Source organism: Balaenoptera musculus, chromosome 11 (assembly GCF_009873245.2).
Source record: "Balaenoptera musculus isolate JJ_BM4_2016_0621 chromosome 11, mBalMus1.pri.v3, whole genome shotgun sequence".
In the NCBI taxonomy this organism is placed as follows: domain Eukaryota; kingdom Metazoa; phylum Chordata; class Mammalia; order Artiodactyla; family Balaenopteridae; genus Balaenoptera; species Balaenoptera musculus.
The window spans coordinates 16,073,748-16,093,511 of NC_045795.1; the positions used below are offsets into that span (position 1 = coordinate 16,073,748).

General features: G+C 38.6%; 1 protein-coding gene across 3 annotated transcripts in view; it reads left to right on the forward strand.

Annotated features, from left to right (window-relative positions):
* CDKAL1 (CDK5 regulatory subunit associated protein 1 like 1) overlaps positions 1-19,764 on the forward strand; it is a 657,693-nt gene that overhangs the window by 85,718 nt on the left and 552,211 nt on the right. For all 3 annotated transcript variants that reach the window (XM_036869715.1, XM_036869716.1, XM_036869717.1), the window contains one exon: positions 17,234-17,318. In XM_036869715.1, coding sequence (XP_036725610.1) covers positions 17,234-17,318 — 85 coding nt within the window. The remainder of the gene's footprint in view (positions 1-17,233; positions 17,319-19,764) is intronic.

Below are 19,764 nucleotides of genomic sequence, written 5' to 3' on the forward strand. Positions count from 1 at the left end.
TGTCCCCTGCATTGGCAGGCGGATTCTTAACCACTGCGCCACCAGGGAAGCCCTCTAATCTATTTTTAATGCATAGGGTTTTTATTTTACTTTTTCTATATATGTATAAATTTCATAATGTATTAAATGAAAAAATTATTTCTGTGATAATTTTGTAAGTGTAATTAAAAAAAATTATCAGTACACAGCGTTCCATAGAATGAAAAGTTGCTGCTGTTATTTGTTCTTGTTAGAACAAGAAGATCCCCTGGAAGAAATATCAGATTCTCTATCAGAGCTTGACCCCAGCTTCTGCTGAAAGTAGTATTTCTCTAGAGTTAACTTTTTGATTGCTGACAAGAACTAGTCTGTTTGCCCTGGAAGTTTGGTCTTGATGCATACTCATTAACACGGCTTTCTGCTGCCCTGATCTTTGCTACTTTGCTCATTTGTTCATTCATGCATTTCCCCTCCCCCCTCCCTTTCTTTCTTACTCTCTCTCCCTGCCCTGCCTTCCCCTCTTTGCTTCTCTCACTCCCTCCTTCCCTCTCTCACTCCCTTCCCTTCCTCCCTTCTTTCCCTCTATCCACAATAAGAGCATATTTTCTTCTAAGTCCTCAGCTTGGCTCTGGGGATTTAAAGGTGAATAGACAATTGAGGGACTCATACTAAAGGGGGGACACGTTTATGAATCTTTGTCAGGATGTGCCACTAGCTCATCTGTGCACACACGGGGAGCAGTGCCTTACTCGTTCTGAAGAGGGTAGAGAAGGCTTCCTGGGGTGATGACATGTACCTGAGTTGTGAAAGGTGAGTAGGAGTTTGCTAGGGCAGGTGGGTGGAAGAGACATTTAGGCAGAGGGCACAGAAGTGAGAACAGTGGTGATGGTGTGGCTCAAGCTTATCTGTAGTATTTTGTTATTGTTGTTGTGTTTTTTAAGCAGTTTTATTCAGATAATGATTCTCCTACCATACACCATTTGAAGTGTACAATTAAGTAGTTTTTAGTGTATTCACAGCATTGTGCATTCATCACCACAGTCAATTTAAAACATTTTCATTGCCCCAAACAAACTGCTTTAGCTGTCACCCCTCAGTCCTCCTTGCTCACTTTCCCAGGCCTGGGTAATCAACAGTCTGCTTTCTGACTCTTTTGACATTTCATTTAAGTAGAATCATATGACGTGTGTTCCCTTGTGACTGACCTCTTTCACTTATCAGGTTTTCAAGGTCCATCCGTGTTATAACATGTATCACTACTTCATTTCTTTTTATTGCCTAATAATATTCTGTTTTATGGATATACCACATTTTATTTCTCCATTCATCACCTGATGGATGTTTGGGTTTTTCCTACTTTTTGGCTATTAGGGATAATGCTGCTATGGACATTGATGTACAATTTTTTGTGTGGACATATAGTTTTATTTCTCTAGGCTATACATCCAGAAAAGGAATTTCTAGATCATATGTTAACTCTATGCTTAACAATTTGAGGACCTGCCAGACTGTTAGCTATACTAATAGTCAAATTAGCCATACTGTTTTACATTCTGATCAGCAGTGCATGATGGTTCCAATTTCTCTATGTTCTCGTCAACACTTGTTATTATTTTATTTTATTTATTTTTATTATAGTCATCCTAGTAGATGTGAAGTGGTAACTCCTGGTAGTTTTGCTTTGCATTTTCCTGATGGGTATTGATGTTGAACATCTTTTCATGTGATGATGATTTATTTGTATATCTTTGGAGGAATGTCTATTCAGAGCTCTTGACCATTTCTAATCAGATTATTTGCCTTATTTAAATCATTGAATTGTAATAATTTTTATATTGTCTCTAGTGTTTTGAAGCAAAATTAAGACTAGAATACTTTACTTTTGACTTTAAGTAGAAAATGACTCAAACAAAAGTTTGAATCACCTAAAAGAAAGAAAATTTAAATCTGAAAAGTAGATTTGGAGATAGGGGATATCAATATTAATTTTCAAAAGTGGTAACATTAATATATTCCACAAGTCAAATTCTAGTTAAATGATCTTACTTGTTTTATTAAGCTAATTCTCCCTATTTATGTGCACTGGTGTCAGATAATCAAATACTCGCTTCTCTTAGGAAGTCCCCAGCTGCTCTGACAAATGGGCAAGGTTTTCTAATCATTTCCTAATCTATTTCTTTCCCAAATTATCCTTTAAGGCAAAATGGTTTTTCTTCTCTTTGTCTCTTATTCTTTGTCTCAAATTGGTAAAACATACTTGTAATTTTAGAAAGTTTGATACTGTCATTTGGGGATATTATTTATGAATATCTGTCAATCAATTGAACAGCGGTTATTGGATGCCCGCTTAGGTATACAGTTGGCTCACTTTGTTTCTCTCCGGGAGTCATAGTCAAAATATATAACATTGGTGTGGTGTGGGCATTAACAAATCCGAATGGACACTGGCTTTAAAGTACTTCACTCACAGTCAGTTTCATTATTCCAGTCATAGATCTTTGTCATTCTTCTTTGTACTTTGAACTCCAGTGAACCTATGCCTAGTCCATAGCTTAATTTTTGATCTGGATCTTTCCTCCCTTGGCAGTATCCTATGGATATTTCTCTTTTGATTACCAAACTGGTGATTGTTTTGACCCAGTAAGATTGCTGGGTCAAAATCCTAGAGGTAGCTCTGGTATTAGCGATAATAATATTCAGCAGATAACCTAAACTTCCCTTCAAGGAGATACTTCTGTATTCCAGAATTGGTCATGGAAGTGTACCATTCCAAGCAGATGAATCAAGTTATCGATTTGTGCTAAACAGTTGAGCATTGTATATAATCTGAATGGAGACCAGATGTTTTGCAAATTTGCTAGTGAGTGGTTTCTCTAGGTTGTTATGATTTGCTCTTTGGCTAAATAGAACTCTTTTCAATATACCACTTTTAAAATGTTTGAATCAGGAAGGAAATTTTCCATGGAATACATGACTGTAAAGATACAATTGGACTAGTCGGCTGCTCTGAAAAGCCATCTTTTCATTGTCCACGAGACGGGCTCCCTGTCCACTGCAGCCACAGGTCTGTATGCCTCCTCCGCAGACATGGACTCAGGCTGCTTCATTGCCAGAGTCCCCGAACTGGGGCTTTCTTTTTTGTCTGCTGCCTTGGATCTCCGGTGTGCCCCACCATGTCAGACACGGCCATGGACACCAGCTCTGAGATCATCACCAAGGACTTAAAGGAGAAGAAGGAAGTTGTGGAGGAGGTAGAGAGTGGAAGAGGTATACTGCTAATGGGACGGCTAACGAGGTAAATGGGGAGCAGGAGGCTGCCAGTGAGGTAGAAGAAGGTGGGGAGGGAGTGGAGGAGGGGGAAGGAGGCCGTGGGGAGGAAGAGGGTGGACTGAGGACAAGGAGGCTGAGGCAGCTATGGGCAGATGGGCAGCTGAAGGTGACGAGGATGACAGTGTTGACACCAAGAAGCAGAAAACTGATGAGGATGACTCGACAGCAAAAAAGAAAAAGTTAAACTAAAAAAAAAGGATGCGGGGGAAGGCCACCCTGAGCCATTCACTCCCCACTTCCTGTCTCAGAATCTAAACATGATTACCTTGGAGAAGAGAGGCCCCCATGCTGCCCACTGCGGGCAGGGTCACCTGCAGGTGACGCGTGCTCCCCAGCACCCAACCAAACCCACGACGGGAATTTGCAACAGGAGAAGAAAAAAACGCAGATCTTTCAGGGTCCTGCTTCTTTTCTTAAAGGTGACATGGAAGACAAACTTATGGTTACCAAAGAGGAAAACTGGGGTGGGGGGGGATGAATTAGGTGTTTGCTATTAATATATACACACTACTATATGTAAAATAGATAACCAACAAGGGCCTACTATAGCACAGGGAACTATATTCAATATCTTGTAATTACCTATAATGGAAAAGAATCTGAAAAAGAACAGATTTATATATATATCAATATGTATATATTTGTATAACTGAGTCACTTTGCTGTACGCTTGAAACTAACACAACACTGTAAATCAGCTATACTTCAATTTAAAAAAAAGTGCTTTCAAAAGGAAGATTTGTTTGTATTTTAATTTGCATTTTTATTTTTGAACATACTGTTAGGGGTCAGCCATTTTTAAGGATCTTGGATGACCAGACCAGCCTTTGGAGTGTTCTCTGTCCTACTTCAGACTTTACTTGTTGTGTGACCATGTTCATTATAATCTCAAAGGAGAAAAAAAAACTGGTTAAAAAAAAAAACAAAGCAAAAGCAACAACAAAAACAGTCTTATTCCCAGGATGCCAGTAACTTTTTTTGGGTATGTACTTAGCTGTACTATAAGTAGTTTTATGAGATGGTTATAAAGGCCAAAGATAAAAGATTAATTTTTTCCCCTTTTTTTCTCTATGAAGTGACTGGTTTTTTTTTTTGGTCTGTTGATGTATGTGTGAAACACTATTGTCCAACAATAAACTGGAATTTTATTTTACTGAGTTCTTTAAAAAAAAAAAAGATACAATTATATATTTTTAAACAACTGTATTTTTTGGTTTGTAGCAAATTCTCAATAATGAATTATTTTCTCCTTACCAAAATACAGTTGCAGTTGGCTGCCAATAGTGTGTATCTTATTCGCCCACTTTTCATTGTCCACACGTATAGATTATCCATGATAATCTAGTTAAAACAAAACAACTCTTGCTTCCCTTTGGTTCATTGATAGTTTTCATAATTGTTGTAATGGCAGCCGTAGGGAGGGAGGAGACTTATACAAGGGTGGCAGCCGTGGAGATAAATAGCAGACATATTCACGTTCTTTGGAGGTAAAATCCTTTGGGAGTTGTTGGATTTGCTGCAGGAGATGGTGAGGTGAAAGGAATGATTAATGATGACTCCCAGGTTTCTGGTTCCAGCATCTGAGTACACCTAGATGTACTCTTAGATCTGAGATGCCATTTGTGGAGATGGGGAATTCTGGAAGATGGAAGGTTTAGTCATTTGCCTGCTGGCTCTCAGTTTCAATTCCCTGACTTCCTCTGTCCTCTGTATTGCATGGAACTGCATTTCAGTCTCCTTGCCTTTTGGCTTTTGTGGTTAGATTTGGCCAATAGGAGGCGCTAACGGAAGCCTGGCGGATGGAGTAGGGAGAAAGGAGGGTGGTTTCCTCCCACTCTTGTTGCTCTGGGTCCGGTTCCAGGAAGTGGCAGCTTCATTCCTGTGGCTTCAGTCCCTATCAGGCAGCTCCTCCGTTCGTTGCGGTGCTGCTTTCCGACGGCAGCTCCTGTTGCTGCTCTTGCCTCTGCCAGTGATCACAGCTTCTGGGCTCTTCCAGTCAGTCCCTCCAGCCCTTAGGCTGATGATGGTTTCCGGCTGTTACTCATCTCCTGGTTGCTTCACCCTTCCCCATTTGGTGAAGACATTTGGTGTCTTGGCTTTTCCATCGCCCACGTAACCACACTTCTGTGTTAATTTTTCTTTATCTTTACGCCTAGAGTGGTTTCTGTTTTCCTAACTAGAACCTGAAAATTTGAGAGTTCAGTTTTGGAAATGGTCTGTGTCCAGTTTAATATTTTTTCAGTCTGTTCCAGTGGAGATGTTACTAGATGAGTTGTATAGTGAGCTCAGATGGATGTCTGAACTGGGAGAATAAATTTGGGTTATCACCTCTCAGTGCACTGGTAGTATTTAAAACCATGAGAGGTATGGTTGGAATCATCCAGTGAATAGATGACAAGGGAACCAAAATCTAGTCCTAAGGAACTCTACTTCATGGAGGGCAGATGGGAATGGATAAAGTAGAGCAGCCAAGGAGGTAGGAGGAAAACAGGAGAGTGATGCTATCCACAACGTAAAGAAAAAAGTGTTTGACTGCATGGTGCGCTGTCTATGGCATTTGACATCCGTTCCCTTGGTGAAAGTGGTTTCCGGGGAATGGAAAGTGGTTGAAGGTCTTCATCAAAATGAAGTGGTGGAAAAGTGGATGGGAGGTGGCAGAGTATATCTGGTACAGAGAGACACGTCTTTCCAGATGTTTGACTATGGAAGGGAGTAAAGAAATGGGAAGATAGGAGGATTAAGACAAGCTACAGTTTTTACAGTTGCTTTTTTTACTTTGAAAATGCTAAATTTTTGAATAGGTTCAAAAATAAAAAATAAGTTATACAAGGAAAAAATCTTCCTCTTGTTTCCCATCAGTCCTATTCGACTCCCTCCTCCCCATCCCAGCCATTGCTATTTGTTTCTGATGTACATCCAAAAATTTTTTTAATATGAATACAAGCAAATGTGAATATGTATTCTCAGTTTCCAGTGGTAGCATAGTATATATATATTTTTTAGTGTCTTATTATTTTCTTTGAACAATGTGTCCTGAAGATCTTTTTATATTAGGACTTAGAGGTTATTCTTTTTTTTTTTTTCTTTTGTAAGTAGCTTATAGGAGTCTCAATTCTTTTTTTTTAAATTTAATTTTTATTTTATATTAGAGTATAGTTGATTTACAGTGTTGTGTTAGTTTCAGGCGTATGGCAAAGTGATTCAGTTATACATATACATTTATCCATTCTTTTTCAGATTCCTTTCCCACATAGGTTATTACAGATTACTGAGTAGAATTCCCTGTGCTATACAGTAGGTCCTTATTGATTATCTATTTTATATATAGTAGTGTATATATGTTAATCCCAAACTCCTAATTTATCTCTCCCCACATAGGAGTCTCAATTCTGAATAAACTAAAATGTCTTTAGTCAGTCACCTTTTGCTGTTAGAAATAAAGCTGCAATTAATGACTTTGCATCTGTGCAAGTACGTTTGTCATAGCTAAATTCTTGGAACTTCTTGGTCAGAGGATATGCATTTGCCATTTCGGGAGATCATGTCAAATTGCCTCCATAGCTGGTGGCCTAGTTTATATTCCCACCAGCAATGCGTGAGAGTGCCTGTTTCCTCACAGTTACATCAGTTCAGTGTGTTATCAAACTTTTGGGATTTCGACAATATAGGAAGTGAAGAAAAATGGTACAGTTTTTTTGGGGGGTGCAGTTTTAGTTTGCATTGATTAAGAATGGGGTTCAACATCTTTTTGTATGTTCAAGAGCCGTATGTGTTTCTTCCTTCGTAAACTGTTCATATTCTTTGCCCACTTTTTTTCAATTAGATTTTGGTCATCTCAACATTTGAATTTTACTTATTAGGCCTGAGGGCCTAAAGGCCCAGTGTGGCAGGAACATAGTAGCATACAAGGTGGGCTTTGGATAGAGGGGTGGGGACCAGATCATGCAGTCCCCTCTAAAGTCCATTTGGTGTATTTATTGCTTCTTAGTTTACAAACCTATTTAACACCTAGAAATAGATATCCTTTTGGGGATTCTTTAGACACAGTTACTTCTGAAGTAATTATATATCGGGATCAGCAGAGCAATTTAATCTGGAAAGAGAATGGGGGAATATTAGCAGTGTTCTGTTCTACATAGTAAGTAAATGGTCTGTCTGTCTAGCGCTCTGATTTTGATTATGACCAGGTCTGTTTCGCTATATAATTAATCTTCAGTAGTTACTGGTAGAGTTTTGCCAGCTCTTATTTTTCATTTAGGAGAAAAAAATGTTCTTTTCCCTTCATACAGTAAACAGAGTTCAAGCTGACCCTTAGTTTCCTCATCTTATTTCTGCGAAGCGCTCAGCATGACTGTTTTAAAAGAACAAACTCATTATGCGTGTAATCTCCAAGCGTAAGTGCTTTCCCCAGGAGCTGCTATGTTCTACTTCACTCAGAAACACGCCGAACAGTCACCAACACTGCACAATGGAGGAGGGTCAGTTCTTGCTATACGTATTTCAGTGAGGGAGCTAGAGATACTCTGTCAGTCTGTCTCTCTTTCATTTCTCCTCTTCATCTTTCCTACACCATCTTTTTCTCCCTGTCTTCTCCCCAGCCTCCCACTCCTCCAAGCCTAGCTGGTTAAAGGGAGCATTCTTTGTCATGGATCACTTTGCTTTTATAAAATAGATTTTGAAAGCATGGTTACTCCATGCTGTGCGTTTCCACAGTCCCTATAAAGAACAATAAATGAAATGTGGAAGGAAAATATGAATCTGTTGACTAGAATTTTTCTTTTGCCTTTTATTGGTTTTAAGATGTTTTTCAATATGCTCCTTAAAGGTGCTTTAAAATTTTTGTATTATAGCATGCTCTATTCTCTGAGTTTTTAGTAGGCATCCAATGGTTTGTATTACATAAATAAACTCCCAGCTGTGATTAAACATAATGGACATTTAAACTGTTTGGACTTGCCTTGCCTTCCAGAGTTCTGTGGTAAAAAATTCCCCCCAAATCCTGTTGGGTCCAAAATAATCAAGACTTTTCTCCCTCTTCGTTTTGTTTTTAGTGAATTTTTATTTGTCTCAGCTTGCTTAGCTGCCTTACTTAAATTATGGATTTAAGTAGTTTAAGGCTCCTCTTACTGTGTGAGGCTGCTCCTCTAGTTGACTTTCAGATGGAACAGTTGTGTAAGGTAAATGGTTTATCATGGGTACTGTTGATATGAACCATGCCCATCTCTTCTGTAATGCCACCGTTATGCAGAAGGCTGCAGGGGGAAGGGAAGATTGGTTGCTTTGAAAGTCGGCCTGTGCTCTGCAGTAATGCTCCTGCACTCAGTATTTTTCTTTTTTTGAATTTTTGAATTTTATTTTTTTAAAATTTTTTTATATAGCAGGTTCTTATTAGTTATCCATTTTATATGCACTGAGTATTAATTCTTTCTTTACTTGCCTGTTTCCCACTGATAACAGAAGGCCAAGAGCTGACATGTTCAAGATCTTGGAAATTTTGGAAATAGCCAAACAGCTCCTTTTGAAGCCTGGTTATTTGTCTTATTAGAAGTAGTATCATGAGGCAACCTCAAGGTCATGTAATACATTTTTTACTTTGTTTTTAGGTATTGTCTATATTATTTTTGATCAAGAAGCAAAGAGCCCCTAATGAGGCATTCTAATTTCCTTAAATTTACAGTCTCTGAAGTCAGTTTGTCTGGATTTCTCATCCTGGCCCCCTCTCTTACTGTGTGATTTTAGGCAAGTTACTTATCCTTTCTAAGCCTTAGATTCCCTCTCTGTAAAACTGGAGTAAAAGTTGAACCCACCTCAAATTGGGAGGATTAAATGGGAAAATAAAAAGGAGTATGACGTGCTTGGCTCATTGCTGGGTACATAATATGTACTCAATAATGTTAGCTATTATCATTATTGCTAATCAGATTTTTATGACTTTGGATTTAGAAGTAATTTATCTTGTATACATAAAGAAATAGTTTGGAAAGTAAATGCGTTTCGATTAAAACAAATAATAGTTTGTTTCTCCATCCTCACACTCAAAGTGGGTGGTGTGTCAATGACCATCATTTTCTTGGTTCAGTGAGTGCAAAAGCTTTTAGCAGTGGGGAGAAAAGTCCCAGAAAATGTATATCAGGTCACTGTTTTCATGATGGATCACAGCAGGAAAATAGTTTATGTTCTTACCTTAAAATGAAAGAACACTATTGATTCTGAGCCCTATGAAAAAGGATATTAAAAAAATTTTTTTAAAGGCTTGATTAGTTTTTTTTAGTTTAGTTTAAATGCTGTTAGAAATTCAAACAATGCAGACGGAGGTAAATTAAATATTAATGTGTCCCTTCTCAGGGTTAAACTTTATAAAATTACAAAAGTAATATCCATGCAAGTTTAAACAAAAAAAAAGAGACTATAAAAGTGCATATTAAGACCATATTGGAGGCCAGCTGAACCTTCATCTTATTTCCAAGGGCAAACACTTCAAACGGTTTCATATTTATGCTTCGAGAATTTTTTTTTTTACTTAGAACAGGATTTCCTCTTTTTCCATTTTAAAACACAAGTGAAATACAAGACCTACTCTTCACTTTGCTTTCATCTGATGATATAACAAAGATTATTATAAATTAGTACTTACAGATTTATCTTGCTTTTTAAACAGCTGAATGGCATTTTAGATGCAGTCTCATAATTTATTTAACCAGTCTCCCTATAATGGATATGTAGGCTTTCCAAGTTTTTTGCTTTGTCAGTAATCTTCCATGTGAATTTTAAAATTTATATGTGTGTACATATATATGTATATGTATATGTGTGTGTTTGTATATAAATATGTGTGTGTGGTGCAAGTATCCTACAAGCATGTGTAGGAGAAATTCTCATGCACATTTAAATTTTTGACAGCTATTCCCATGTTGCATTCCAAAGAGTTTCATCAGAATAGACTCCATCAGCAGAGTAGAGCTTGCCAGCTTCCCCATTCCTTTGCTAGCACTAGGTAGTACCATACTTTCTAATATTTTCCAATTTGGTATGAGCACAAAGGATCTTATTTCATTTCACATTAAAAAAATTCAGTGAGATCAGTGTATATCGGGGTAAAGTTCTAATAGAGCAAACATCTAAATGTAGAACCCTGTGTGTATTAAAATAAAACATGGGTGAATTCCTTAATAATCTGGGAGTAGAGGAAACTTTCTAATTATGACTGAAAATCTGGAAGCAGTAAGAGAAAAGTTTGATAGATTAGCAGATACAAACTATTATATATAGGATGGATAAACAACAGGGTCCTATTGTATAGCACAGGGAATTATATTCAACATCATGTGATAAACCATAATGGAAAAGAATATGAAAAAGAATATATATAGGTATAACTGAGTCTCTTTGCTATACAGTGGAAAGTAACAGAACATTGTAAATCAACTATACTTCAATAAAATTAAAAAAAGAGAAAAGTTTGATAAATTTGATATCCTGAATATAAAAAAGCATGAAGAAACTATAAAAAAAGTAAAATAACAAGCCGGGAGAAAATATTGTAACTTCTATCATAGACAAAAGATTAACATCCTCTTTGTGTGTGTGTGTATATTTGTGTGTATTTGTAAATGAAAACTAGAGATTAAAGTGACTATTTATCCTGATAGAAAAATGGGCAAAAGATCTGAACAGATGGAAAACGGGGGGGAAAAACCCCCAACTCTGCAAAGGCCCTTAAACATGTGAAAAAATGCTCAACTCATTCTTAATAAGAGAAACGCACAGTTCAAATCCTACTGGCTTCCTGTTTCTCACCGCATTGCCCGAAGTACAGAGGTTTGATAGCACACTCCGTGGGTGATACTGTCGATAGATGGGCAGTCTCGTGCATTGCTCATGGGAATGTGAAGCCATGCACCCCTTATGGAGGGGAATTTATCCTTTGACCCAACAGTCACACCTTTTTGGACTTGATTCCACAGGTAATCTGGGAAAAATACAAAATGATATATGTACAGTGCTATTCATTGCGGCACCATTTGAAATAATGAAAGACTGTAAGTAGTCAAATCTTGAGGTCTACATTACATCTGGCTAGCCTCAAGTGTGTAGCTTTTTACCCCAGTACTGATATCCCAGCTCTGGCATTGGCAATATTTGGCTTATGTGCAGATGATTTTCAGCTGCGTGTCACGGGTTAACAAGGACAAGTGTTGGAGGACAGGTCTCACGGTAGGTAGAATTGTTTCCTGGGTCTTCTCGAAGTCTGTGCCTCCAGTCTTGGTGCCTTCTTACTGCCTTTCCCTTCCGTGGTCCGTTCTTGCCCATTTCCCTAGTCCTGTCCCCTGTGTTCTCCTCTCTAATTCTGTTTCCCTGTCCCAGGCACTGGAGAACCTGACGTGGATGCTCTGATTAAGGCAAGAACATAAGCTGTTAACCTTCTCTTAGCAGATAGTTAACCCAGTAACCTAATTACCTACTAGCAGTGGGATGTTTGAACAATTATTTTATTTGGGGTGGTGAGGTTCTAGAAACTGCACGTCTTCTGGTATTTCCCGATTGTTCTAGATGCTGCTGCTCTAAGGTAGACATGCCAAATACTAGCTTATTTCTTCTGTTTCACATGCATCTCACCCCCACCCTGCCTCCTATATTAATGTTTGAAGTTGGGATGTATCTTAAAACTTAAAAGAACAGAGAATAATGTTCCACCTCTCTTGAAGAGCTGTTACAAAGTTGGTTGTGTTTCTTGTTGTTGATGGCATCTTAAAACCCAGGAAATGTGTTCATAGGGGGCAAAACATGTGGAATCAGCATTACTTATTGGCAAATAGCCATATACGATTTTCCTCCTCACTCCCCTTTTGTAGTGAGTTTGTTTTCTGTGTTATTTAAAAACCTTAAAAAAGGGCCTTTGCTGGGTGATTGTAAGTTGGCACAGAGCAAGCAAGTACTCAAAATTGAGAAAGGAAAATGAAAAAGGGTGGAGGACCATCTTATTTTTTTTGGTAACAATACTAATATTTATACAGATATCTTTCTTGAACTCTTAGCATTTAACACAATTGATTATTTCTTTTAAATTTAATTTTATTTATTTATTTATGGCTGTGTTGGGTCTTCGTTTCTGTGCGAGGGCTTTCTCTAGTTGTGGCAAGCGGGGGCCACTCTTCATCGCGGCGCGCGGGCCTCTCACCACCGTGGCCTCACTTGTTGAGGACCACAGGCTCCAGACGCGCAGGCTCAGTAACTGTGGCTCACGGGCCCAGCTGCTCTGCGGTATGTGGGATCTTCCCAGACCAGGGCTCGAACCTGTGTCCTCTGCATTGGCAGGCAGGCTCTCAACCACTGCGCCACCAGGGAAGCCCTGATTATTTCTTTTTAAAGTACTTTCTTCTCTGGATTTCTATGACACCATGCTCCCTAGTTTTTATCCTCTTATCTTATTGGCTGTTCCTTTTCCATGTCCTTTTCTCATCTCAACTCCATCAGACCATTGAACAACCCGATGTTCTGTCTTCTGCTTTTTCTCTCTCCTTTTTCCCCCCACCCTATATTCTCTCCTTAGGTGAGCACATCCATTCCTATAAATTCAGATATCTTCTTAGGGTTTAGATTCTCCCATTTGTGTCTCCAGCCTGGAAGACTTCTGTGAGCTTTGGTTTCATATATACAAATGGCTCATCAGTATTTCTAGTTGGACATTTAATAGGGATCTCAAACACAACATGGCCACAACAGAACTACCAGTTCTCTGTTCCCCAAATCCGTGCCTTTCCAAACCTCCCTCATCTCAATAAATGGCACCTCAGTAACTGATGCTCAGGCCAGAATCCCTTCCACGTGTTTAGGGATCCTACATGATTTCTTCTTGCACGACTCATACCTGATCTAACAGTGAATTCTTTAAATTCTGCCTCCAAAACATGCCTCCATTCACTTCTCATTCTTGCCATTGCTATAATCCCAGGTTTCCATGGTCTTTCGCTTACTCTTAGACCAGTGTATCAGCTTCCAACTGATTTTCTTGCCTTTACTTTTTTCCCCACTTCTTTTACTTTTACCCCATCTACAGACTTATTCACAGTGTTTCCAGAATGGGATTTCTGAAGTAGGAATTAGTTCATGTTTGAAACCCAGTGGTGACTTCTCATTACTCTTAGAATAAATGTAATTTTCTTAACTTGCCAATATTATCTGGTTCCTGCCTACCTCTTGGACCTTTCTCTCCCTGTGTCCAATCACACTGGTCTTCTCTCTGTTACTGGAACATGACAAGTTTGGGCCTGTTTCATGGCCTCTGCACTTGTGCTATTTTCTCCTTGGAATGCTCTTTCTTCTGATCTTTGCGTGGCAGATTCCTTCCCATTGTTTAAGTCTCAACTCAGATTTAAGCTTCCAAGGGAGACTTATTTTGACCAGCAACCCCACAATTATTCTCTGTTCATTACTCTCTTTAATCATCTTAATATCATTGACTGGTACCTGAAATTATCTTGCTTATTTCTCTGTCTTTTGTTTTGATCAGACTTCCTCTTTAAGGCTGTAAACTCCTTGAGGGTGGAAATTGGCTTCACTCTCATATCCCTAGTACTTAGAACAGAGCCTGACACATAGTAAATCCTCGTTGTGTTTTGGTAGTTGACTGATTTATGCTCATAAGTAGAACAATCTTTTGACAATATTAAGTAAGATATATTAGCACAAAACTGAGTTCGGAAATAATTGGATAAGAAATTCCTGTGTTGGGCTTCCCTGGTGGTGCAGTGGTTGAGAATCTGCCTGCCAATGCAGGGGACACGGGTTCGAGCCCTGGTCCGGGAGGATCCCACATGCCGCGGAGCAACTAGGCCCGTGAGCCACAATTACTGAGCCTGCGCGTCTGGAGCCGGTGCTCCGCAACAAGAGAGGCCGCGATAATGAGAGGCCCGCACACCGCGATGAAGAGTGGCCCCCACTTGCCGCAACTAGAGAAAGCCCTCGCACAGAAATGAAGACCCAACACAGCCATAAACAAACAAACAAACATACACCAAAAAGTTAAAAAAAAAAAAAAGCAACGGCTGCACATTCCCCAATTTAAAAAAAAAAAAAATCACAATGCCTGAGAGTGAAAGGCCTTTCGGTTTATTTAAAAAAAAAAAAAAAAGAAAGAAAGAAACTCCTGTGTTCATCAGAGAAGGGACATTGTCTTTTTGGGGGTGGTTACCAAAAAGTTAGGTAATTTTGTGGGCGTTTTGGTATATTCACAGGATTCCTGTTGATTGCAATTACTGGATCACCAGGCAGTATTCACTTTATTTTGTAAGTCAGTACATTTCAACATTGGCAAAATTCCAGACAGCGTAGAATAATATGCCTTATTTATTGCTGGAGTTCTCCTTGAGAGGGCTTTTGCTGAAGTATGGGGAGAGTTGTCTGATGATTTTATGGTGACTGAAGAGAAGAATGTGCCAGGATACAAAGTTGGCATCTGGCACAGATAGTTCTGTCTTTTGATTTTTGTTTGTTTGTTTGAAGTAAATCTGTATCTCTGTATTTTTATCATTAGCTAACAGACATCCATGACTTTTTCTTATGTGCATAATACATTGCTCATAGTATTGCTTCGTCTTTCAAAATTCAACATTCATTCAGTAAATACTTATTTAATGAGTATCTACCATGTACGAGGCACTGTAATAAGTGCTGGGGATATGGCTGTGAATAAGATAAAGTCTCAGCCCTAAATATTTGTTAAATAAATTGATGACTTTCTTGGAGTTTATTTCAGAGGATTGGTATGGCCTTCAGAGCTTTAGGGAATTGATAGATGGCATCTAACAAACCATATGCATGTGGTCCCACACATTATCCCTCTGTCATCTTTTTTCTTGTACCTACTTGTACATTGTCTAGTGTTCTATGGTTATTAGAATGTCTGTTCTGTGCCCATCACTGTGTTAGGCCCTGGACATTCAGAGAGCAGCAGAAAAAAATGTTGTCTTCAGTGTCTCTTAAATAGTAATAAAGACAGGCTGGAAAAATGAATTATTTTAATACAGAATTGTAAAGTGCAAGAATAGTCTAGACACAGTCTACTGTGGGAGTGCAGAGAGGAGGCATCTCACAAACATCAAGCTGAAACTGAAGGATGAATAGGAGTTAGCCAGGTGGATAGGCAGGTGAAAGGAGTATGAGCTGTCATTCTGTGAAGAAAATAAAGGTATTCTAGGCAGATGGGATAGTGCAAGCTTGAGGAGTTTGGTTTGGTGTGGCTGGAAGGAGAGACGAATATAGGGAGAAATGAATATCGCAGTTGAGGAGGTGGAGATCTGGATAGGTCTTGAATACCAATTGTAAATCACTGTAAGATTGAAAAGGTACTACGATCAGATTGCTACTAGAGGATTATCTTTTAGGTGGCATCGTGGAGACTAATTTGGAGGGAACTAGAAGAGGTAGGTGAATGCTCGTCATTTCCAAGTTTTGAGCAGGCAAGTGGCGTAATCAGATCACTGTTTTACGAAAGGTCACTCTGGCTGCTGGGTGGGAAAATAGATGACTGGGTGAGGGTGGGGAGTATGAATGGAAGGAGGGAGACGAGTTAGGAGGGATCCTAGTATTCAGCTGATGTATGGTAATGAGGAGCTTTCCTTTTCAAGAATTGAGGATCTTACCTCTTTGTAAAAAATTTACCATTTTTATAATAAAATGTTGGGGGAAAAGGTTTTGCCAAGTTACTAGAAGCTTGGATGTGCTCACCATCCCTCTCGTGTAATGCTCTCACTGGAAGCTCCATTCCCAGGTAGAGAATGTACACACAGACATCCATATGTCCTTAGTTCTTCATGTCTTTTGACCTTTGCTTCTGTTCTTATTGAAATACCATTGAAGGTGCTGCAGTTTTCAGCTTTGGTTTTCCTTTCATTGTGGTAATCCTATTTTAATGTATAAGTCCTTCTAGGCAGCAGGGTTGTTGGAATAGCATCAAGCACTTCAGGCATTTATGAATTCATTTCGAGGGACTTCCCTGGTGGCGCAGTGGTTAAGAATCCGCCTACTAATGCAGGAGACATGGGTTCTAGCCCTGGTCCGGGAAGATTCCACATGCCGCGGAGCACCTAAGCCCGTGCACCACAACTACTGAGCCTGCGCTCTAGAGCCTGCGAGCCACAACTACTGCAGCCCGTGTACCACAACTACTGAAGCCCACGCGCCTAGAACCTGTGCTCTGCAACGAGAGAAGCCACCGCAATGAGAAGCCCACGCACCGCAACGAAGAGTAGCCCCCGCTCACCACAACTGGAGAAAGCCTGCGCATAGCAATGAAGACCCAGTGCAGCCATACATACATACGTACATGCGTACATAAATATTCATTTCGATAAATGTGATGGGTTTGGTTTGGGTAATTTGTTGTGTTGCTGGTGAGTTTGTTATAGTGTATAACAGTATCTAATCAAATTAGTGAGGAATAAAAGGCTCACTTTGATGTAAATCATTAACTTTTTCAAAGAAGACAAACAATATTTTTAGTAACATCTCAAGCTGAAGAATATTCAGTGTATAATACATGTGCTTGAAAAATATTAACACACAGCCTGAAAAGGGGCAATTAATTTCATGTTCAGAGGTAAGATTAGGCCGGTTTCACTTTAGTTTTTGGAAGTATTAAATACTCGCAAGTATTCAAAATGTTCGAAGAAAATGCTTATCCTCTTTATATTTTAAATGAGAAGATAATAGCACAGGTTATATATTTTAATATTTATTTCTCACCAATGTTTCCATGTTGAAGCAGTTATCTACTATATTGTAATTGCCTGTTTACTTGACTCTACCCACTAGCTCTCTCTCCTCTCCCCCTGCAGTCCCAGTGCCATCTGAGTAAGCACTTGGATATTTTTGGCTGATTAAATGTGATACTTACTTTTCTTTTTCATATTTATCTTTTTAATAGAAAATGCATCAGAGGCAGACTTATGGCTCCTGAATAGTTGTACTGTAAAAAATCCGGCTGAAGACCACTTTAGAAACTCAATTAAGTAAGTGGAAGTTGATTTTTTTCTTATCTTTTATAAGTGATGTAAGAATTAATTTTCAGGAAATTAGCTTTTAAAAGATTCCTAACATTACAAATACTCAGTATGTTATCAACAAAAGTATGAGTTGGACTTTGGGCATTATACTGTTTTGAATTTATCTGATAAGGAATGAAACTTTAAGGTAGACTTTTCTAATAGGTATTTGAGTATTTGTGAAGTTAGCTAATAGGTGATTTGAATATCTGTCAAGTATTAACAACATACTTTTCTCAGGGAATCCAGTCTCTGCTTTTGAAACTATCCAAAGCAGTCCTTACCTCTTTTCTCTTCCCTGTCCGTCAGCACTGTTCTAATAATGCCTGGCCATCAAGGGAAGTACAGTTTATTGGGGAAGTGGGCATGTAATCCATGGTTCTTGAATTGTTCCTCAAGTTACAGTGAAAGAAGTATCTTTTTTTCACATCTCTGAATCTTACTCCACCCACTCCACCCACTTCTTACAACCTTCATTCTATAAATTATTTCCTCATTCACCTCTATTTTCATCTCTCCAGCGCCATTGGTGCCTTTTCATTGGTATTTAAACAAGCTCAGATCTACTCAGCCCCATACACCCCTTTTAGCTCTGGTCCTGTTTTTCTTCTTGCCTTCCCCAAGAGACGTTTACAATTTTTGGCCGTGCTGCGCGGCACGTGAGATCTTAGTTCCTGGACCAGGGATCAAACCCCCTGCAGTGGAGGCGCGGAATCTTAACCGCTGGACCGCCAGGGAAGTCCCCTGAGAGACTTCTTAAGATTTTTCATTTCCTGACTTCACTCTCAAACTCACCCCGCACCACATTGGTTTTATTGTCAAATATATCATACATAAATGAGTTTATGAAACATGTACAGTTTAAATAAGGTTAACAAACTTAACACCTAATATCTACCACCCAGCATAAGAAATAAAGCATTGCTGAGACCTTAGAAACTGCCCCGTTGTCCCTCTTTCAGTCATATCCCTGAGATGTAACCTTTATCCTGACTTTTGTGGGTCATTCCCTTCCTTTTATTAGTAAATTTATCGTCTATTAAATATATCTCTAAACAATGTGTTGTTTAGTTTTGCCCTCTTTTAAACTTCATTTATTGGACTTATACCGTTTGTGTTCTGAGATTTGCTTCTTTTCCTTAACATTTTGCTTTTAGATTTATCCATGTTGATGGATGTAAAATAACTGGCCATTCATAGTATTTTACTGAATGAATTTGTCACAATTTATCCATTTTATTATTGAAAGAGTTTTGAATTTTCCCTGTGTTTTGCTTTCACGAGCACTGCTGCTCTGAATATTTTGCACATGCTTTCTGGTGCGGATGTGCAAGAGTTATTTTAGGATATGTACCTAGGAATTATGGGTCACAGGTGTGTGCATATTCAAACTTTTAGGTAACGATGAACTTTTCCCCCAGCGGATGTACTGGCGTTCACTCCCACCAGTCATGGAGGTGTGTGGTTGCTCTCCGCTCTTGCCAGTACTTGATATGGTCAGGGTTGTAAATTTTTGCCAATCCGGTGGTGGCGATGGTATCTCAATGTGGTCTTAATTTGTGTTTCTGTGATTACTAGTGATGTTGAGCATCTTTTTATATGTTTATTTGCTATTTAGATTTTCCTTTTCTGTGAAATGGCTTTTAAAATATTTTTCCCTGTTATTTTTTTATTATTTATTTGTGGGAATACATTAAATGTATTCTATATACTAATCCTTACATATTACATATGTTGTATCAATTGTGGCTTATCTTTCACTTTCTTTTATGGTATCCTAGGATGAAGAGAAATTCTGGCTTAAAATTTATCAACCTTTGCCTTTGGGTCTGTGCTCTTACTGTTTAAGAAGTCTTTCCTTACTCTGAAGTTAAGATAGTCTATGTATTTTCTTCTAAAAATTTCATGGTTTTTACTTCTTACATTCAGGTTTATAATTCATCTGGGGTTGATTTTTTTTTTTTTTTTTTGGTATGATACCAGGAAGAGGATCCCATTTTATTTATTTATTTTCTGTGTAGACTCCGACTTTTTCCAGTATCATTTATTTTTTGAAAACCTGTCCTTTCTCCTTTTATCTATATATTATCCACTCTGTCATAGGCTGAGTGTCCATAGATGGTTGGGTCTGTCCGTGGGCTCTCTATTTGGTTCCACTGATCTATTTCTTTATTTTGGTGCTTATTCTACTACTGCTTACCTGACATAGTCATAATTAGTATAGATTTATAATAAGTCTAGATGTTTGATAGTGGGAGTGCCTTTTTGTTCTCCAGTTTGAAGGAAGACATGTTTTTGTTTTTGAACATGCTGTATTTGAAGTTACAGCTAAATATTATAATAAAGTAATGGATAATATTTGATTTTTATCAAATATCTTCTATGTGGCAGGCACTGTTCAAAGTGCTTTACA